Below are 23,398 nucleotides of genomic sequence, written 5' to 3' on the forward strand. Positions count from 1 at the left end.
GATGAATCTCAAGTCATTACCGGCTGCATCACGACCGATGCTGGAAGCAACCCAGGCAGGGATATAAAAGAGAACTAAAAATAAATTGAAGCGATGCAGCAGTTCCACTTCTTCAGATTTGTAATGTAACTGATCAGCCCACATGAACATCTTCTGAGCATACAGAATTGTGCCAATCCACCTTGCATGGTGTGTTGCACCAGGTTTGTGATGATGTATATCTCCATCTGCACCGAGAAGAGCAAGAGCATTAGTCACACATTGTTTGTAGTCATCCCGTGTGAAGAAATCTTTTCTGGCAAGTAGTAGCTTGAAGTTCTCAACTGTCATTGCTGCTCGTTCTCTAAAGCATATAGGAATAGTCATAGTCCTGAATTGCTGTTTTCTGTCAAGACTGCTCCAGCTCTTCTTAAGGTGGGCAAACCATGTGTTCTCTGGTCAGGTTGATGCTTTTCCAAATAAACATTTCCAGACGTCTTTGACTACTAGCTCATACACATGGTGCCGACACGCATGGTAAAAAACCTTCTTTCCTAGAAGGTCCTCAAGGATCTTCGCTGCACCCTTCTTCCTGCCGCTGTTGCTTGCTGTGGTGTCAAAAACCAAAGCTGTTACAGCATCTTGTATATCCCACTTTTTAATTATGTCGAAAGTAGTTTCAGCTTGTGTTTGACCTGCCGCATTTTGTATCTTCTAGATTCCAAGTAGTTTTCCTTCCGAGTATTGAGGTTGACAAGATAGAACAATTGACAAAGCTTCGTATCAATTTCCTAATCTATCCTCTGTGAGCTTTCCCTCCCAATGAATGGCAACATGCTGTGGTCTATTTTCGGCAAATTTTTCCAAAATGTCCTGAGATATTTCCAGGCGATTTGTTTCCCTGGCTCTCTTCGTTGAAGATCTTGACAGGGAGAACACGGCTATATCTCCTCCACAAGCCTTAATAAATGCTCCCATCAGCATCGTTGTCAGTTACTTGCAATCGATCCAGAGCTTGGGACACATGCGTATTTTTCATAATATTTTTAGGTGCCATCAGTTTAATGGATTGGGTCGAGTTGCCAAGTCCAACATCAGCATCATAGTCAGAACTTGAACTCAAACTGTCACCCTCTTTTGAAGATGACGAAGATCCTAAAACAACATAGTCACAACTTGAGTCGTGTGAAACGTTTTCAACAGTTTGATCTGCAATGGCTACTGTTTTCTTTTTGAGGTCTCAAAGCCAGAATTTTGTCTCTTCCCAACATTATTTACTGGCGAGATTGCCGTTGATCTTCATAAAATGCAATGTCTTCAAGCTTTCTTTCATGTGATAGATAAATGTCATTTTTGTTGTTATGGCATCTCTACTTCCAATATCCCACAGCTTGTACAAATTATCAGTGAATTTTCTCCTCTTACCCTTGGGATCACTTTCCTGTTTCGGATTCTTCTTCAGATCACGCCATCTTTCGTGCAGGTTTTGAAGTGATCGCACCACATGTGATTTCTGCATTGTCGCAATTCTCGCCATTTTCCACACTGTCATTACATCATCCACCACCACATTACATAGTTCATGAGTAGGGGTTGACTGAGGACAATGCTCTTTCAGATGCAGCAAGTAACTCATTACTTCTCGTATAGTAGGTAATCTCGAGCCACAGATTTAATCGCAAGTATATCCGACCAAGTACTGCTCAGATTTGGATCTTGTTCTTCGCTGCGGCATGTTTGCAATCTTTCGCCGTTTTGCCTCTGCCATGACTGCACTATTGTTGCTCCAAATCATAAACTACTGCTATCGACTCTGAAGCATTCAAAGAACACGTGTTACAGTAGCCTACTACTAAAGACTCATCAACCCACGACGCGCTTGTACAGAACCACAACCGCTACTAACAGCATCTACCTCAGCAAAACAGAGTTTCAATTTAGTAAAGCGAAGCTCCCGAATCCGAGTCAGCTGTTACAGTAATCAGTGAAGCTTAGCCGATTACCCAATCAAGAACCGTGGTTTCGTGATTGCCCGCCACTGCTGTCGGTTGCCCGCCCACTCTTCAACAACGACTTTCAAACGCATTTAGACAAATGTTAGCGGCTTTCCTGCGAGCTTCTTTCAAGCCCATTATTGTTTTTTAACAATAATCTACAGAATAAGCGATGGACACGCATAATTCCAAACATTTTCCAAATTTTGAACAACCCTATTATACACATTCTGCAGGTAGATATTAACTTGGGCGGTTGCAATGTTGTACTATGGACTCTTGATGACAACATTAACAAAGGCAATATATCATGTCTGTAATGCCACCAACAGAAACGACTGCAAAACAGCACGCAAGAATCGTTACCAGCAGTGTTCACAAAGTCGGTCTTTCAGCCAATCATTAGCTTATTATTACCGGCTTCAACCAATCAGGATTATTGGCTTCTGTTTGCCCGCCTACTTCATCGATTCCCCGCCCACTCGCCGACGGCTACTTTCAAACGCATTTAGACAAATATTACCGGCTTTCCTGCGAGCTTCTTTCAAGCCCATTATTGTTTTTTAACAATAATCTACAGAATAAGCGATGGACACGCAGAATTCCAAACATTTTCCAAATTTTGAACTCTGATCACGGATTTAAATATGTTTGTGGGTGCAGGATTTGCAGCATATCATCATGCTTCATTGCGGCAATTACTCGAATGGCTCTTTGCGAGATTGATGTATATTATTGTGAAACTAGTCCGGATTTCCTTCTTCCTGTGTGTCGAATGTCGTGGCATGGATCTATCTATACCCATTCAATACTTGGCGACTTCCAGTCGAAGGATCAGACGGGCCAATGTCTCAACATTTGTTTTTATGTCTCTCAGGCAGTAGACTGTATTTCTTAATACTTGTCGCCGATCAGGATCAACCAGTTTAGAGAGCCACATACTGTAAATATCACCATTTCCCGTTACATCCCCTTCGCAAAGTTGGTTAAAGACATGACAGGTATGGAATATAGTCATGTTTTGCTGCTTGTCTGAAATTCCATTTTACTGATATTACGTGTGGATTTTGTGATAGACAAAACTGCTGATGTTATCGTGGTTGGAGGTGGGGTAGTCGGATTGTGGACTGCATACCATCTTGCACAACAAGGTGTTAGGACTCTTCTCTTGGAGCAGGTTGGAATTCGGTTAAAATTATATACACTACAAAAAAAAATTAGACAAATTTGGTCTCAAATTTAAGAAATGAGTATGATTTGGTCTCATTTTCAGCAATTTCAGTCTCACTGATGAATTGAGGTCTCAAAATTGAGACTGATTCAGCTATTTAAGACCATATATAATTGTCACAATTATTTGGTCTTAAAAATGAGACCAATAAAACGCATCTCATGAGACATATTGTGCTTATTAAGACAGTTTTTGATGTGTCAGTAATTTTGGTCTTGTTTTTAAGACAAATTTCGCTAATCAAGAACGACATGATTTGTGGTCTTAAAAATGAGACCGAAAAGTTGACATGGGTCAGGAGCTCTAAGACATAACTAGCTTAATGAGACAATTTCCGATGTGTCAGTATTTTTGGTCTTGTTTTTAAGACAAATTTCACTAACCAAGAAATGACATGATTTGTGGTCTTAAAAATGAGACCGGAAAGTTGACATGGGTCAGGAGCTTTAAGACATAACAAGCTTATTGAGACAGTTTTTGATGTGTCAGTATTTTTTATCTTGTTTCTAAGACAAATTTCACTAATAAAGAAATGACATGATTTATGGTCTTAAAAATGAGACCGGAAAGTTGACATGGGCCAAGAGCATAAGACATAACTGGCTTTTTGAGACAGTTTTTGATGTGTCAGTATTTTTGGTCTTGTTTTTAAGACGAATTGTGCAGTATTTTTGGTCTCATTTTACCCACTCACCATAAATGCTATTTTCGACTCAGACAACCATATATATATTGATCTGAATAGTACATGTGAGTATTAAGTGGCATGTACCTTGATAACTATATCTAGTGAATATCTTGTATATCCTTAGTACAGTATCGTCCCAACACTGCAAATTCTGGTCTCTCTCATGCTTCCCCTTCGCTCAGACCCTGACATTGAAAAGGATGCCCCCAAGGCCCTGCTACTATTTTCGATCAATTTGTGTCTTACTTTTGAGACATAAAGTACTTGGTAAGACTAATTGGTCTTTAAGACTATTTTTTTGTAAAAAATCGATTTGAGACAGAATGTACTTGGTAAGACTAATTGGTCTTTAAGACTTTTTTTTTGTAAAAAATCGATTTGAGACCAAATTTGTCTAATTTTTTTTTGTAGTGTAGTTGAAAGACGCGGTTTGGGTGAAATTTTGCGTCAGCCGCTAGCCATGCACAATGTACTGCACACAGAGTACGCATGCAATGAACAGATCGGAGGGTGTCCAATCGACCAAGAAAGACCGTGTATCACTTATCCACCCAGGCCTATCAATATTACTACCGTGATATCATTGCCCAATGTATCATGTTCGATCCAGATCTGGGGTTCTTAAACTTTTTTGGCATGGATCCCAAAATATTTTAAGCTTTTTGTAAACCCCCTTTGTGAGTTGATCCGAGAATTAGTAAGAAAAAATTGATGTTAAAATGATTCTTGAGTAGACTGATTTCATTTGACAATAGCACCAATTCAGGCCTCTTTCTTTCCAAGAATGATTCGAGATCCGCTTTTTACTTCCAAAGCTTCATGCTTCCAACAAACCACATAGAAAACACTGTCGCTGTTGTATCCTATCCCATTGATAAGTTGATTGGATATTGGAAAAGCTAATTCATGCACTATAAAGATGATTCACTGGCGCATAGCGAACTTGTTGGTTGAAATTCTACCGGGCAACAATAGATCTGTTACTGGAGCTTTTGTCAATAGTAACGGTACAAGTCACTGAACATTGTTAACCCTGAACTCGTATTTTGAGGTCGATGCAACATTTTGAGGTTGATGCAACAACTATTTACAAGACTCATTGGTATGAATCTCGATTGAAGTCGATATAACAGTTTTCGTTGTAATGTGCAAGGTGCACTGACTAAAAACAGCCATTCTGATCTAGTTCATTCTGATCCCAATCAGATCCAGAGATCTTACTGTAGCTTCTAGGAGCGTCCAAAGAGTAGGCCTAGTAAGTAGGGGAGTAGTGGTAAAAAACTTGTAATTAAATCAGGTTCAACCAACACAGCAGGGGCAGGGTAACTTCTACAGTCGGCGGGCCGGATATGGTAAAATGAAGTACTTGGTGGGCCGGATTCCTGAATCGATACATTAAATGCAGATTTATCCACCTATACAAGGATTAATTCTATTTAACGTAAACTTTAGGTTTAAAGCACAGTGACGAAAGCAGTATTCAATGAATTCATTAGCATAATGTACTGCAATACCTGTTAAAGTCAATGAGACATCTGTGCTGTGGTTGATCAAAGTTGTGTACAGCTGCCTTGAACTCTGGCAGCATGTCGGACGCAAAGAAAACAACGATCTATTTATCTGTGTCCGAAAAAAAGAATAACTGACAGTCAATATAATTTGCCGTAGTAGGCTAAGCAAGTAGTGGATCTGGCCCGCGGGCGGTATGTTGCCCGTCCCTGCAATACAGTTTCATACTGAATAGAACTCATAAAGGAAGAATGAAATCAGATGACTAACACCAATCAGCTCTTATAAGCACTGTGTGAACTTTGGAGCTTTGTAATTTGCATGAATGTGCTTCAGGCTGATAACGCTGCAGAAAAGGAGCAGTTGAATGTGTTTACAACAAGCCCTTGAAAATTGCCTGCTGCAAAAGCTTGGGGTGACACTACCTGGTGTTAACCCGAATTTTTGATACTGCTGCTGATATGCCCGAAAACCAATTACACGAACACTACAATTTTTATTTATTTCACAGACATTCTAATTTTCATTTCTCTCTATTTCAAGTTTTCCTATCCGCACACAAGAGGGAGCTCTCATGGTCAAACGCGGATTACCAGAACTTCCTACAGCGAGCCAGAGTATGCGGCTTTGATGCCGGAAGCTTTTCAGAGATGGAAGGATCTTCAGGACGAGGCCGGCAAAGAATTATACATGTAAGAATTTTCACAGGTTTAACTGATAATGTGTGAGTTCGAAGCCACCATTTCTTATTGGTAGTAGTTGTGGCAGTGCTGGGATGACTCGAGTCACCTTTTTCGCATGACTTGACTTGACTCGAGTCACTTTGCTAAAATGACTTGACTTGACTTTACTCGTGACTTGAAGCGAAATTCACGAGTCAATTTCAAGTCATCAATTAATCGGTCACAACCCTGGTGTTCGACCTGAAATTTCTACAGAGTTGTGACTCACATATTCTGAACAAGAACCTGATTACGTTCCAAACCATTAGGGAGCCTTGGAGAAGGCTTCAACTCGACTAGATAGTAATAGGGCATGATTTGGGTCGTGTGGAAGATATGAAATTTGTTTTAGTGTTCAGATAGCTTTTTAGGTATCAACTGGACTAATTTGGCTGTGTTTAAGACGGGGGAAAATTATGACCTTTTTTTAGCCATCAACGTCCGAAATACCCAGTTCAGGGTACTAGACAGTAGGGCTGGGCAAAATCGAGTACCTGAGTGATTCGATTCTGAATCACGTAATATGCTTCGAGTCGAGTCGAGTAATCGAGTATCACTCCTTATGACGTCATAAGAGATGTACCGTTTATGCCACAACAAAGAATATAATGCCTGTTATCCATCTCTTAAAACATACTTTGCTATTTTTCGACCATACCGATTTCATTCCACTTGGTGATAATGTTGTGGGATAATCATGACTTCGGAAATGTGCTACGTCCAGTAACCTTCGTAGCTTTATAATAATGTTTCGTATGCTACGATACCGCAAATCAAGGTTTCAAGGCTTTAACAGTGAAAATTCGTATCAAAACTATAATTCTCGTTGAAAAATTGACTTTCAGTGGTGAGAAGCGTATAAATTCAGTACTCGAAAAAATCATCTTTTACTACTCGACTCGAATCATTAAAATTAATACTCGATTCAGATTCGAGTACCCGAATCATTGTGCCCAGCCCTACTAGACAGTTGAGCCGATGCTGGGTTACTGCAAACTATTAACCTATTGACAGGGTACCGCAAAATCTAAACGTTCGAAAACCACTGGATCAGGGGAGTAGTCGGATATTAGCTACATCTGAATTCTATTATTTCCTGATTGTATAATTGAATGGATAATAATCATATGAATGGTGACAGAACATGAGCATAATCTCTTATATTAATTCTACTTCACCATAAAGATTATACTATCCTTATACGGTAAATGGCAGAGGTGGTCAGTAACGAAGTACTTCTACTTTTTCGAAGTACTCAAGTAGTGTTCCTCTACTTCTGGTACTTACTCGAGTAGATCTGATTTCCGCTACTTCTACTTCGTAATATTTTGTGATCTACTTACTTACTTTTCGCTATTTTCAGTTTGTCAAGTAGAAGTAGTTCAATCTGCCAATCAGGAAGATAGCCTGAGGAATTTCGAGGCTGTTTTCACGGAGCGTCAACATTTAATTTTCATAAAGGTTGAGTAAAGTCCAGAATTTTCGTCGCGTTTCGCGCGCGGTGGATACGGAGCTACCAGTTTTATTTCACGGAAGTAGCGATGAATATAATTTAGGTAGCGGGTTGGCGTGGTTCCGTTCACACAGGGATATCTAGAACTATAGATATCTAGATATCACTGCGTTCGCATTCACACCACATTGTCGCCCTTCCCCATATGGAATAATTCATCATAGTATATATGGCTCATCATAACGTTTGAAACTGACGTTTCGCAATCTAGCATTTACTTGTCATATCGTAATCTAGCATGTCCATGGCCCAGGGTTGTAATGACTCGACTCGATTCAGACTCGAGTCACGATTTTCTGATGACTCGACTTGACTCGAGTCATTTTCTCAAAATACGGAACTGACTCGACTCGACTCGAGTCAATTTGTGTATTGACTCGACTTGGACTCGAGTCATTGCGCACGACTCGAACCAAGTCATATGACTCGAGACGCAGACGGCCAAGACCGATATTTTATCGTAATTTCGAAGAATAGTATAGTAACCACCCTATTGGGATTTTTTTTATTGGTAATAGCTCGTGAGAATGCGATCAAAACCTACTGAAAGTGAGGAAAATTACTGTATTATAAATGCCAACCATTCAAAATCACGAAACAGATTTATAAAAAGTGAGTTTAACAAGATTTTAGCTGGGAACTGAGCAGTCAACGTATTGACTTGGACTCGACTCATAATACCTTGACTCGGACTCGACCCTCTGATCGATGACTTGGACTCGGACTTGACTCGGTGGTGATTTGAAAATGACTCGACTTGACTCGAGTTAAAATTATAAAAGTGAAATTGACTTGTGACTCGGAGCCTTGTGACTTGGTTACAACTCTGCCATGGCCAATGTTCCCTCTAATTTTTGACGAGTCTGCGCACACTCGCCAACTCACTGCGCAGACCCTTGGACAACAGTGCGTAACTACTAAAAAGAAGGTCATCACTTCGGATTATTTGTGCGCAACTTAGATTTTCTGTGCGCAGAGACCGTGTCAGCACTGCGCATTTGCGCACGTGCGCAGCTCAGAGGGAACATTGTCCATGGCACGTCCTAACCTGGAAAAGTGGACTGTGACTTTTTTGTTAGTTTTAGTGTTGTTTTAGCATGTCACTTTTGAAACTTTCTGGACTCAAGGCATGAAAGACGTGTTCCGCTTTTAGAAGTAGTATTTATGTTTTATTTTCAATTCCAAGTATTATGTAGGCTACTTTGAATAATAATTAATTTCAGTTTTTTTGTCTGGATAAAACACATGTTGAAGTATAAAAGCAAGTGTAATAATGCCTTTAATTTCCGGAAATAAAGCTACACAATATGGCATTGTTTACGGTTTTTATTAACGTTCAGTAATCGCGCGAAGTGTTTACACCGCATCCTATACAACATCTCCGTATTGCTCTTCGACTAAACTGCGGACCTTATAATATGGGGGATGGCGCCATATCATGCTATTTTCTAAAACGTGCTGTTCGAGAAAACAGATAATAAGTATCGCATTTACATATCAATAGTATCATATTCATCCCATGAGGTGGACGAATGCTCATGCTATCGAAAATTGGATACCTACTGCTGTTGGAATGCATCAATGTGAATCAAGCTCGTAACCTTTCGCATAGCTCAATTTGCACCTTTTTACAATCCGTGCGTGAACGAATTAGGATCGTTTTCACAACTACTTACTTACTTGAGTACTTTTGAAGTCAGTCAATTCTACTTCTACTTCAAGTAGTTTTAGGTTGCTTATGGAAGAAGTACTTCTACTCGTACTTGAGTAGATTTTTTCGTCGCTACTTCTACTTCTACTTGAGTAGATTTCTTGACTACTTTGACCACCTCTGGTAAATGGATATAGGAACAAATGAAATTGTTGATGAAATCAGCTTCGTGCCTCAGTGCAATCGCAAATCCGCTAATTTGCTGCAAAAATTCAAAGGTCACAAACTCGATTGTCCAGTTGAAACTAATTTCTTCAGCTTAATGTCAATTTTAGATTTGAAAGTTATAAAGCTGGAGTTGTGAATATTTTGTTCATTTGGTGGTTCGTTTATGTATCACACTTCAAATTACCGTTTTATCGCTCATGCCCCTTGATGATGAGCATTGTTTGTCAAATAACGATAGAAAAAAACAATAAACAAGCAAAACTATCGTTATGAAGGTTTCGCTATAAAGTTGGGATTGACTGGCACATTTTTTGATAATCTTGACAGATATAGATACGGTAATCCAGTGAAACTTCTGGCCGCATTTAGGTGTTCTAGTTGTTCCGAGGCCCACCATCTTTTTGAGAATTGATAACGATGATGGTTAAACGGGGACTTCATGAACAAAGTTATATATCAACCTGCACACAACAACCGTGAATATGTGAATGGAAATTTTTCGAATTGCAAAAAACTTGATCAGGTTCTATGAATATTGATGTGAAAATCCAGCATATGCATATTTTAATGTTTTAGCACACATCAGCCTAGCTCGAATATGTCAAATTTGTCGGACCCAAAGGTTTACTCTGAAGACCACACTTTGCACAGTCACAGCCACGGTTGCAATGACTCGAGTCATGACTCGACCCGAGTCGCGATTTTTTTGTGACTTGTCTCGAGTCATTTTGTCAAATGCGTAAAATGACTCGACTCGACTTGAGTCAATTTTTGCATTGACTCGACTTGCACTCGAGTCACTGTGCACGACTCAAACCAATTCATATGACTTGAGACTAGGATGGCCAAGACAGACATTTCATTGTAACTTCGGAAAATAGTATTATTGTACTAGTACATTATTGGGTATTTCGTCTATCAGTCATGATCCATAAAAAGTAGGGCCAGAAACTGTTATGACTGAGGAAAATTACAAAATTATGAATGCGAACCATTCTATATCACTCGAGCAGAGTTAAAAAAATGAGTTGAAGCGGATTGTACTGAAAACTGAACTGTGAACATAATGACTTGGACTTGAGTCAAAACATTATGACTCCGGCTCGGCCCTCTACTAGCTGACTAGTGAGTTGGTTACAACCCTGGTCACAGCATTCTCCAATCAAGTCTTCACATGACTGCACCTTCTACACATGTATTATGTAATCATAAGCAACATAGTTCAGATTCATTAATTTTCTATCTCCATTTCGGATTCCCAAACTTCCTATCTGTTATTGCAGAAACACCGGGCTACTGACGGTTTACGATTTCGTCAAGAAAAAGGAAGAGTTCTACTCGATGCTCGACAATTTAAGCACTCACAAAGTCAACCACTATGTCGTACCAGGAGAAAGTTTATCGCAGAGTTTTCCGGGACTCTCCTTCCCCGCTCATTGCAAAGGCATTTTCGATGCCGATTCTGGAATTCTTCTAGCAGATCAATGCACCACTGCTCTTCGGGTAAGGAATCATTGTTGTGTGCCTTGTGTTAAAGAAGTTCACATTCAAGGACCTGTAACAATTGTGTTGGGAGGGTCGAAGCAGTCATTCAATTACAAGCAGGGCTTTCTGAGTCGCACATAACGTGTCAATCCGATGCTTCAAGTGACCATATCGTGATGACAAGCGTGATTTTTTTAACCTAAAAAACGGGAGATTTTGACCTATAAATCAACATTTTGAAATCTTTTAACCTTAAAAAACTTAATCTTGACCAAATTTTGACCTGTTCTATGTAAATTAGGTGTTTTCCCTCATAATGTTATAATTGTGCTACTCATCTTCATTTCTGGTTGGAACTGTCTGTCCTTACGAAGCAGTTTGACCTGAAAAAACTTTTTTGACTTGAAACTGACATAATTTTGCATGAAAAAATTTGATTTGAACGAAATTTGGGCTTATGAAGAATTCCTGTAGTTACATCACTCATTATGGTGGAAATGATTGAAATTTGTTGTAGTGCAACGGAAGATACTTTCCTACATTCTCGGGTAGAAAGTGTCTGTCCTTACTAGGTAGCTTTTCAAGAATGGAGAAAAAACGTTCAACAGCAGCAGTTATTGGCTGGCAACACTGAAGATGTGCGTACACTGCTGGTGACAGACCGTGTTGCTTCTTTCTGGCAATGTTGTCTGCATCAAAATTTTTCAACATGCGCTGACTTGATATAAGAACCAATGCCCACGAGGTCATACTTCAGTTAGGATATTGCGGTACTTTGAGCACAACACCATGTCAACCTATTTGTTTCATTTAACCGTTTATGATTCACAATGAGCAGATAATGGGTCGTCTACAAAAGTAGGCTTCAAGCTGTAAAATGTCAAATATTAAGTTCATCCATAGTCTTTGTATAGGCTATGGTTCATCAACGGTACAAACTTGTACGATACAAAAAAAATGCGGGTTGCAAAATATTTTTGACTCTGTGAACAATTTTGACAATTCTTTGACTCATTTTGACTTGTCAAAAAAAAACCGCCTTAGTGATGACAGAAGTGTAGAGAGTTGAAATTTGTTCTTTTTATGCGACCACAAAGAAATTAGTACCGGTGCCAGACCAGACCTATTGCATCGGACTTTGTGAGTACCGTTGATTATAAACGAAATAGTGGTTAAGCGCTCTCTTCGACACAATTATTCGAAATTTCATTCCGCTGACGTCATATTTTATGATACTATTGTTGATATACAATGTTATTTCCAATTCTCTACTAGTCGCTGACGATTACCCCTGACGAATGTCAGCCGAAAATATTTAAGTTCATTTCAATGTGAACACTCTATTCAATTGTATACTGAGGTTCTGTACCTATAAGATCACTGTATGCTCCATTGACATTGTCTAATAAGTAATCGATGTCAATTTGCTCAACTCAAGCATCTAATCACGAGGAGAGGAGTTGATTTACACGAAGGTGAACCGGTCTTGTCGATCAAACCGATCAATTCCAAGAAAGTGATTGTGAAAACGTCAAAAGCAAGTTACTCGTCCGCTTCAGTCGTGCTGACGTGTGGGGCCTACATCAACAAGTTACTGGAAACAGTAAATCTGAAGATTCCCGTTCAGGTACGTAATGTTAATGCGAAAGGGAAATGGTTACTATATTCTAAGAGAGAGAGACAGAGTCTTTTGGCCTCTCACAATTGTGGGCTCCCCGAAACGGATGAGCGCTCTGTGTTTTGCACAATGAGTTGCCGATTTTTTACCCATGATGCACTTCCTGTAACCCCAGCCGTTAACATGTGCTTCTGGACCGGTACTGGTTTTGCTGGCAAGCGGCTAGGTTTTTGGAAGGTGCTCATCGGGACCTGAGACTTGTGTCTTGCGAAACCAAAGGCTTAGCCACTGACTCGGGGTTGTAACGATTTTCTGATGACTCGACTTGACTTGAGTAATTTTCTCAAAATTCTGAAATGACTCGTCTCGAGTCAATCTGTGTATTGACTCGACTTGGACTCCAGTCATGACTTGCACATGACATGGTTCGAGTCATGCACAATGACTCGAGTACAAGTCGAGTGAATACAAAAATTGACTCGAGATGAGTCGAGTCATTTAACGCATTTCAAAAAAATGACTTGAGTCAAGTCGAGTCACCAAAAAATCGTTACTCGAGGTGGACCTATATATATTTCAATTTACTCACACAGCCTGTAAGAGTGGAGCTGACATACTGGAAAGACAAATCACCGGAAAAGAAGTACTCGGCGTTGAATAAATTTCCTTGCGTGCTCGTTGCCGAAAGTCCCTATTACTATTCGACACCGTCTCACGAATATCCCGGACTTATAAAGGTAAGCGTGACGAATTTCTATGATGGTAGCCTATTGTACAGAACTACTAATTGTTAATATTATTAAAATAGAATAATTGTGAAAAAGGTGCGACCAACTTGTTCTAAGACGATTACACAATCTGGCAATGTAGTTTCGGGAATTTCGCTAACATTGCACTCCGAAGATAGGTAGTGACACTCTCTAAATTTTTGGTGCTTCCCATGAACATATCTTTTTCACGTTGATTCTATTAAAATCTCTGCAGTATTGCTATTCAGCAGGCTCATACGAACACAATACGATAATGATGTTGACAGCGAACGCTGCTCTAATTATGGAGCTAAATATATTGTGCGTTGATGTATAGATTTAGCGGTATTATTTCACTCCTTTTTATCGTGCAACTGTACGACTGCTTGCTTATCGTTGTTACACCATTGTTAGTCCTTTGTTTAATATCCTTGCCACAACAGATAACTCTCATTGCAGGTGTCTCCCAGCAATGCATGTTGACAGATATATTTTCAGTGACTAAGCAAATATTGTGTGGTGTATTGACATTGGACCAACACACAATGATAATGTCGCGATAACTAAAATCGAAGTTCCCTATTTTCTACTAACTGTGTTTTCAAAAGTATTTATAGGTCGGTCAAGCAGTGCAACTATATGCACAGGTGGTCAATGCAGTCAGCGCTGGTTCTTTAGTAAAAAAAGAAGTCAAGCCGTGATTTTCTACTCTATTACAAGTAGAAGTGACCATGGCCTACTAGTAGTAGGCAATGAAATGACATATCAAAACTTACTTCAAGCAGATGTAGGAAATGAAGGTATGAAACATGACTTATTCGCATACTTTTGGCAGTTGGGACAATTTAACTTGTAAAAGTCACGAAAGAACTCCCGCTTAACGAAGTACAAAGTGTAAAAACTAAATTGGTTTTCCAAATTTACATGTGGAAAAACGAATTCATGGTTCATGTTCAGTCACATTAAGGCATATAGCTCGATTGAATTAATTTGGATATTTTGATGTGTCAATTTGATGAAAGTCTCGTCGTAACCTCGAGAACATTGCAAGAATGACCATATCTGGACATCAACAAAATCGGCTATCTCCTCCCCCAATAAATCTTTCTATGCAAGACCGAAATCATTCATGCGTCCTGTCGATTGAATATTCACAAATGCCATATTTTTGTTGTTGTTGTTGAGAATATATCAATATATTGATATTTGAAGACCAGTTTTATAGCAAGCTCAACAGGGGTACGGGCGGCAGTGGCAGTATGAATTTATGAACTTCGAGGTGTCATCGCTTTGCCGCGTTGCGTTTTTAGATCTCGTATCACGGGGGAACACCATGCGACCCAGACTCGAGGGATCACCTGACGCCTGATACCGCGAGAGAGAGCAAACAAAATATGGAGTTCATAAAAGACAAGGTGCGGTCCACGTTTCCGGACGCAGACGCTTCCCAGCCGGCTATCACAGAGATGTGCATGTTCAGTGTGAGTATCGCGCGAAAATATTTTGAATCTCCGAATTGAGCATGCGAAATGGTCGTCAATCAGTCCGTGGACATATGAGCAAAAGGGTTATGACTTGAAAAAAAAATTTACTGTAGTTTGCTCGTAGCTCGTGTAAATTTAGGAAATTATAATAATTTTGTTCAGATCATACAAAATGTCCCGCACAAACAGACTTCAATTTCCGACATTGGTCCAAATCTGAAAAAATTTACAATTCAAAGGGTTATTCTTAGCTACAAATTTAATCTTCAAATATTTGTCCTTTTGCACTTCTGGTGAAGTTCTTCCCTCAATTTGACTTCCCTTTCTCCAATTATGTCAGTGCCAGAGACGTCTACAGTGGGCGTATCCGACTTCCAATGGGGTTTTAACTCACTTTATCGCTGCAGGACATTCGATCTCAAGCATAGCAGCAAATAATCTTTAGTCTACAGTCACTAATTTGACGTAGTAAGTAAATAGTGGGGATTACGGCAGACTCTGGCCGTGCGTCACATCATCATGTAAGACCTGAAACTGTCTGCTGGCCCATCAAAATCTTAACCGGATGTTGCCCACCTTTGCGCTATGACCTATGACTGGTCAATATTCATAGTAATCGAAGACAATTTAGCGGAGCGACATTTCAATGAAGCGTTATGAGATGACCATAGATTTAGTTGAAATATATAAAAAAAAACTGATCATGGTAAGTGTACCTGGCATTATATTCCTTATGATTTCATGGTACAGGTGTGAAGTGAAATTAAGTTTTGGCGTCACAATGAATGATACTCGACTCAAGGCTTGATACTTGATCCGAAACTAAATCAGTCAGGTACACCATTTTGCCCAACTGTTTCATTATGACAACTTATTGGATATGTCAGTGATGGATTTTGAGCGAAGTTGACTCAACTCCAACTTTTGACGAAGGGCTCATTTTGTTTTATTCACAATCAACTTTGTCATATTTATATCACATATATATGTCTATCTGATATAAATTTCACCAATATTGTAGTCTAGTAGGCAATAGTGTAGGATTCTATCGGTAATAAGAAGGGCAATTTTTTAACCAAAATAATAGATGATTGTGACCTAATAAATCGAAATTTTGCACGTTTTTTGACGATAAAAAACTTAATTTTGAAATAATTTTGCCTTCATGTCTGTAAATTAGGTGTTGTCGCACATAACTTTAGAATTGTACTACTTATGTCTATTTCTGGCTGGAACTGTCTGTTCTTACAAAGTCGTATGGCCGGAAAAAAACTTTTTCAACTTGAAAACTGACAAATTTTTATATGAAAAAACTTTATTTTAACGAAATCTGGACCTATGGAGATTACAGTAGATACATCACTCATTATGGTGGAATTAATTAAAGTTGTTGTAGTATGACGAAAGATGCTTTCCCACATTCTCGTGTAGAAAGTGTCTGTCCTTACCTAGTAGCTTGCCAAGAATGGAGAAAAAACGTTCAACAGCAGCAGTACTGAAGCTGTGCGTGCAATGCTGGTGACACACAGTGTTGCTTTAGTGATAGGAGAATTTATCATATTCGCTGTTGAACCCTGAACTGGTTTTGAAGTGCTAGAAGTCAGTTTGTATCATTTCCTCTTCTGTATATGACAGTGGATCTGAGCATGGACGGTCAAAGTAGTTGCTGTTGGTACTCTGTGTAAGTGGAAGTAATGCCGTATATTTCTAATCACTTACAAGTCCAGTAGCGATGTTGCAATGAGAGTCTGTGTTTGTGCATCATGTGGAAAAAAAATGGGTGATGTATCTCATATTTACCTAGACGGAGGTCGCGTTGAGAAAGCGCGATAGTAAAGGAATGCAAGCTATAAATTTAGCAAATCGTTAGTCGGCAATGAGACCGCATCGTATTTAAATTGCGGTACCCTTCAAGATACATATGTTTGCGCAGATCTATACATTACCCGGTGTGGTAGGAGTAGCCTACAAATATGGGAATTTTCGAAGGCATTCTCTGTTTCACAGGAAACGCCAGACTCGAATTTTGCGCTCGATTTTCACCCCAAGTACAAAAACATCGTGATTGGAGCTGGTTTTTCAGGTGAGCTTTTATGAAATGATATTGGTGCCTTCCTCTCACCGTCGTTCTTATTTTCTACCTTCGTAGCATAATTATGAGTGCTTCTTATGTTCGAATTAATGCCCGGAATTGACTTGACTCGAACATGTCCAAATTCAGTCAATCGTGCATGCATATCGAATCAAAATGTTAATAGAGAGAGGTTTAAATTCCAAGATCGTAGGAATAGAAGTCAATGTAATCTTAACACACCGACCGTCGAGTAAGTAGTGCAAGTAATAAAAATCCACTTCTATATTTTATAGGATAAATCTCATATATTCGCCAAGATAATTACCAAGATATATTACGTTATAACTTTGGTATGTCAAAAGAGTAGAATTACTATTTTAACCATTGATTCTTGGTTAACGGTACGTGTTGTCAGGGTTGTAATTATATGAGCCATGACTTGACTCGAGTCCGACTGAAGTTGCAATTTTTTGGTGACTCAAGTCGGCTCGAGTCATTTTTTCAAATTTGTAAAATGACTCGACTCGAGTCAATTTTTGCATCGACTCAACTTGTACTTGAGTCATTGTGTATGACTGGAGACTAGGGTCATAAAGACAAATATTTCATTTGAAGAATAGTAAAGTTAACACAGTATTGATATTTCGTCTATCAGTTCTAAAACTTGGAAAATAGGGCCACTAAGTGTTGAGACTGGGAAAAATCACTATATTATGAATGCAAGCTATCTAGATCACTCGGGCATGGTTGAAAAAGTGGGTTGAACCGAATTTAACTGAAAACTGAACAGAGAACATAATGACTTGGACTGTGACTCGAGTCACAACACTATGACTCGGAATCGATTCCATAGCTGACTTGGACTCGGACTTGACTCTCTGGTGAATTGACAATGACTCGAATCAAGTCAAAACTATAAAAGTGAGATTGACTTGTGACTTGGTTACAACCCTGAGTTTTATGTCATTTTATTCTGAAAATCTGCCAATGAGCTAATTGACTTGCATAACCAATATGTAGCTCCAAAACTAAACCAATTACATCACTTCAGTCTGTGAGAAGTGCGTATTCGATGCCATTCTCAACCCGCAGTGGTCTTGGAATGTGATTTCTCGGATGTAAAGTCAGCCACTGGGTAAGTAATGCAAGTAATCAAAACCAAATTGGGTACTCCAACAGTAGAAGCACTCCATCACTGACCAATGTCCTACCCACAAAACCCTCGATACGAATTCATACTTATTTTAGGACACGGATTCAAAACCTCTCCGTCTGTGGGGCATATTTTGGCAAACATGGCGCTAAGTCAGCAATCGGCGTACAGCCTCGAGTCGTTTTCGCTGAAGAGATTTGACACAAGCTCGAAATTATAAATTATGTGCCATGGAAATTAGGCTCGAAAACACTGATTTCATTCTGTGTCAAGTACTAAGCTTCAATTCAAGAATTCTAGTACCGCTTGTTATGATGTCGTAACAATTTTTTAGGTAGCTTATTTGCAACCCCATCCGCTTCACGTCACAATTGTTTTCGATTGCAGTACTCGTGAAATCAGAGATTGACGCTCTATTTTGTAAGTGCTATGCAGCCGCATAGCAACCGAACCACCGAGCGCCAAACAGGGAATCCATGTCTTCCTCGTTTGGCGCTCAGCATTACTCGGATAGCATAGAGTGGTGGTGCTATACTTGGACACCCTTACAAGCATATATCTACACCTGCCTTGTCCAGCGGCGTATGCACATCATGTACTCATTGTATAGGCTACATATGCACAGTTTGTACATATATCCATGAGTCGGTGTATTGCATATGCTGCTGAAAAAAACATCTAGGACAAAAACACATAACGTTCCTTAATTTCTACTTCTACATCGAGCAGTTTTGACTTTCATTTGAGGTCGGTGCTTCTACTACTGATTGATAGATTTTATCCTGTAATATAACGTTGCGCTACAATCCTACATTTTCCCCAGCAGTGCCAGGCCGCTACCTAACAATCGAATTGTGGATGGCAACCAGGCGCGTAGCCAGCCGAAAAATATGGGAGGGGTTTGAAATGAAGAGGGCGGGGTTTCGATTTTTATAGCGTCAATTCATTAGGGTTAAGTAATGCGTAAATGACGATTATACAATCGCCTCGCGTTGACGAACTTACGCGTATGATAAGCTTGCCAACGTGTCCGGAAGTGCTGTTAATTAGCGAGTCCCTGATCTCTCGCGAACAATTGAATACGCGGGCTTTCTCAATGCGTATTACGCGCATATCAACGCATATTACGTAACCTCGGCGACTATTTGCACAAGTCAAAATGTCCGAATTGTTATGGAATCTGTTCTATAATGGCACCGATTTCAGGTGGTTCAATTTCAAACCTTTCTCATCTTTTATAACTCGAGCATTGACACACATCTTCCGATGGTTATGTTCAAGTATTAGCGAAAATCAATCAAGTATGTACGCACTGTCGCACGTACATGTTTGAGGTCGATTGCGGACATTCCATGTCATTCAGTTTAGCGATGTCATTCTTTAATCACAATCGCAAATCCGCATACAATCCATCGAGAGATAGGAGCCAAAGCATGCTAGGCCTGAGACGCGATCGTTAGGCTAGCGATGATATCTTTCGTATCAGGCATATTGCGGATGCGATTGTTGTGTAAGCCAACGATGATATGGTGCGGGACAGGCAAAGCAAATGCGATGGTATAGTTCGCACCGGGCCTATTGCAGATGCGGTTCTTCAAGCCAGTAGAACTAGGCTTGTTAGAGACGTGATAAATCAGGCTAGCAACGATTGCCGAGCGCGCGCCAATCGATGACTTAATTTCGCAATCATCTCAGCGAGATCGATTCTCGCTAGTTTTTGCCGTGCTGGGTGCAATCGTTGCTAGCCTGATTTATCACGTCTTTAACAAGCCTAGTTCTACTGGCTTGAAGAACCGCATCTGCAATAGGCCCGGCCAATTGGCTGTGTTAAAGGATTTTAGCAAAAAATGTTAGCGTAGATTGAAGAATGCCGTTTGAATACAGTGTTCTTCAGATAACCTGTTGCTATTTCTTCGTTCTTTGTTGATATTAAGCCATCAAATTGTAGATCAAAGTTGCGTTGCCGAGTATCGGTGAATGCGTGAGATTAAGCATCCAATTGTTGAAGCATAGACCTAATAGAGTTCTAAGTTCTAGATTTGATGAGATCGCGGACCACGTGACAATTATGAATTACGCGTCGCCGGTGAGGTGAATACTGCAATACATTCGATATTGTTAATACTGATAACGCGCGTTCGGAAAAGCGACGCGACGAGTTCTAGCTATACTGTGACTGTGATTACATTATACGATATAACGACCTTGTCTCCCTTGCACGCACGTGAAAAAAAGCCCTCTCTCGTCTACTGTGCACACGAGAGAAGACGCGAGAAAAAAGCCATCATATGTATCGGTCATGTCATTGCGCAAGAGCGTGCTACAAATTAGCTAGTGCTACCGGCCGACGAAATATTGAAATGCATCGAGAGGGGTTTCGCGTAAATGGAAGGGGTTTCGCGCTTCAAAAGTCGGGGGTTCCGACCCCCGAAACCCCCCCCCTGGCTACGCGCCTGATGGCAACGTTTGTAATTCGAATTTGTAAACATGATCATCACTGCAAATGGAGTTCATTTCTTACTCATGATTTGGAAGATAAAGAGGATTTGAAAACTGCATTGTTATACAAGTGCCGCCATAACTGCTCTTCTATGCGATCAATCAACTATCCCTGCAAATCTAAATTAATCCTTCAAGGCATGTCGGATAATGCAAAATCATGGCAATATTGGTTGCAGACTTGACAGTGATTATGATTTCGCTAATATGCAAACGTCACATCGAGCCCGCTGGATTATATTTATAATTTAGATCAGGGGCCGGCAACCTTTTTTATGCCGCGTGTCAAAATTTCAAAATTTTATCAACTGGTGTGCCAAGCATTTTTAATTTTGTACTATTTAGTGTTTCAAGCAAGTAATCCCACCAACGACTTATCTTCAGCTGGCTGGTCTGATACTAGATTTGTCTGCAAAACTCTCAAGACAGCGGCAAATACTGTCGTTTCTCTAGATATATTGGAATCAATTACACGTATCAGACGACACTAAAAGAACATATCCTTTCGTGAGACGAACACAATTCCGAATTTGCGTCTGGACACGGGATTCATCATTTTTCTCTGCGGATCTCATTTGATAAGTGTGGCGGCTCAAGCTGCGGGTGCCGAACTATTCGGTGCCTGGACAGTGGACATATCTCAATGACGAACGCTTTTGCCAACATGCGGCGGTGATTTTATTTCAAGGTTTTATTGCCTCCAATTTAAAAAATCCATCCCTAATCTCAGTTCAATCTTAGCACAACCTTAGCCCCCCAGGTCGACCCCAACAAAAATATCTTGAATAACTCTCTTTGACGACTTTTCTGTTTTGATTCGCTATTTTTTCCCCGAGGCATGGCAAACTACAATCCCAACTTGCATATTACACGACTTTTCAGGGCACGGATTCAAGACTTCTCCGTCTGTCGGACACATTTTGGCAAACATGGCACTGCGTCTGCAATCGCCGTACTCCCTCGAGCCGTTTTCGCTGAAAAGATTCAATACACAATCAAAATTGTAGAGGGCGTAACATGCAAATGGAGTTGCAATTTTTTTCAATCAGCAATACTGATTTCATTGAAAAATCGCAATATTTTGATTATTTTTGATTATTTTGACTTTTGCTGCAAGCGCTGGCATGGATTTACTCTCATTATTTTTCCTCTCTATATACTATACAATGACACTACCAGAAGGAGAGTGGATGGGTTCGTACGTTTTTATATCCCATCAGCTCTGAAAAAGTGCAAGTTATATTGTCGCATATATGCCAGTTTAGGCTCATAGGAAGGTCATGATCATTTCCTATTGCCACTGAAAATAACGTCATTGTAAAATTGATTTGCAACCAGATATGGTCAAAGTAGCCATCTTCGCTACTCAGGTAGAAGTAGAAGTAACGCCGGAATTTCTACTCAGGTAGAAGTAGGAGTGGTGGTTCACAAGTAAGTAAATGAGTAGACATTCTACGCTTATTTTTGCCAACAAAACTGAAAAGTGAAGTAGAAGTGGTCTAAAATCATAACTACTTGAAAAGTAGTTTGAGTAGGCAAAATCTACTTCAAGTACTTCAAAAAGTCGAAGTACTTCGTTACTGATCACCTCTGTTTGCAACATATCATCACGCTTCATCGCAACAGTCAGGATTGCTATAATGGCTGTTCACTGTACGTTGCTGTGTAGATCTACCCTCTCAATACTTGACGACTACCAGTCGATTGATCGGCAGATTCGAGTGAAAATATGTACAAATGACGCTGAATAGCAAAGGCGCACATTTGAGCGGGAAATTCGTGGATAGATACAAAGTGAAGTGACGACCTTTTGTAGTCATCTCACCATATTTTACAGCAAAAATAGCGAAATCGGCTGTTTTTACTAACATTTCTGATTTGGTAAAAGTGTCCTTCTTCCCTGATTACAAAATGTGGGGACCCTATGTTTAGTCAACACCAGATTTCCAGTTTACATAATTGAAAAGATTGAAACTATTTCTAAATTTGGTCGGCATTCTTAAAACAGAGACCATGGGTGGCAACACATGCGCCTACGCCACTGCGAGGCAGTAGGTATACCTATTTCAGTACTTGTCGACGGCTACTACAACAATACGGTTACCATACGTCCTCTTTTAAGAGGATTTGTCCTCTTTTTTGAAAGTGTCCTCGGAGGACGCCCTTTTGTCCTCTATTTTGAAAATGTAGGTCAGATTTATAGCAAATTGCGAGTGATATGCCGTAAATTAGCACAGAAGTGATGCTCCGGCGGTTATTTCAGAGTGACAAACGGTGATTTTAGCTCTGGGCGGAAAAATGACTTTTTTTTAGTCATTCACCTAGCAATGCGGAAAGAAAAACGGCATTTTGAGCTCTGAGCGGAAAAGACGACTATTTTTTAGTCAACCGATCACAAAGTGGGAAAAATTTACCGCGGGCGGTTTTTTGAGAATTCTTCTCCGGTTTTTCAAGTCTCAAATTTCTGAAAATGTCCTCTCTTGTGTTTTCCAAAATATGGTAAGCCTAACAACCAATTTAGTAAGCCTCAGAAGGTATCTCCCTTTCCCGTCACTGTCTGCTATGTAGAGGCGGTAAAAGATATGTCAGGTATGTATTGTAATATACGGCCTGTTTTGCTGTTCGTCTGTAATGACATTTGTACTGACAAATGTATGAAAAATGGATGTGTGGATTTTGTGATAGACTAGGGTTGCCATACGTCCGGAATTTCCCGGACATGTCCGGAATTTCACTGAAAAATCTGCGTCCGGGAGGAATTTCTAAAATATGCCTAAATGTCCGGAATTTTGAAGGCTGGAAGTAGTCTCGAAAGTTTTTC

At 39.9% G+C, this 23,398-nt stretch overlaps 1 protein-coding gene across 4 annotated transcripts; it reads left to right on the top strand.

Moving 5' to 3' along the window:
- The first annotated feature begins 2,857 nt into the window (after positions 1 to 2,857).
- LOC145436027 (peroxisomal sarcosine oxidase-like) lies at positions 2,858 to 21,758 on the top strand. Of its 4 annotated transcripts, none has more exons than XM_080313314.1 (9): positions 2,858 to 2,974; positions 3,050 to 3,150; positions 5,945 to 6,093; positions 10,799 to 11,018; positions 12,439 to 12,627; positions 13,212 to 13,355; positions 14,678 to 14,848; positions 16,859 to 16,934; positions 21,460 to 21,758. In XM_080313314.1, exons 1-9 carry the CDS (start codon positions 2,968 to 2,970, stop codon positions 21,582 to 21,584), a joined length of 1,182 nt encoding a protein of 393 aa, XP_080169440.1. In that variant the 5' UTR covers positions 2,858 to 2,967; the 3' UTR covers positions 21,585 to 21,758. The 4 variants fall into 4 exon arrangements, with proteins under 4 accessions (XP_080169440.1, XP_080169439.1, XP_080169441.1 ...); XM_080313313.1 differs by lacking the exon at positions 21,460 to 21,758 and adding an exon at positions 18,174 to 18,389; XM_080313315.1 differs by lacking the exons at positions 16,859 to 16,934; positions 21,460 to 21,758 and adding an exon at positions 18,174 to 18,369.
- Positions 21,759 to 23,398: the final 1,640 nt, after the last annotated feature.

This window comes from Botryllus schlosseri, chromosome 3, assembly GCF_051294905.1.
Source record: "Botryllus schlosseri isolate E-star chromosome 3, Bs_hap1, whole genome shotgun sequence".
Taxonomy (NCBI): Eukaryota; Metazoa; Chordata; class Ascidiacea; order Stolidobranchia; family Styelidae; genus Botryllus; species Botryllus schlosseri.

Coding starts and splice junctions, on each gene's coding strand:
- LOC145436027 (XM_080313314.1), top strand. Junction 3,151..5,944: donor GGACTCTTCTCTTGGAGCAG/GTTGGAATTCGG, acceptor CTCTATTTCAAG/TTTTCCTATCCGCACACAAG. Junction 12,628..13,211: donor ATCTGAAGATTCCCGTTCAG/GTACGTAATGTT, acceptor TTACTCACACAG/CCTGTAAGAGTGGAGCTGAC.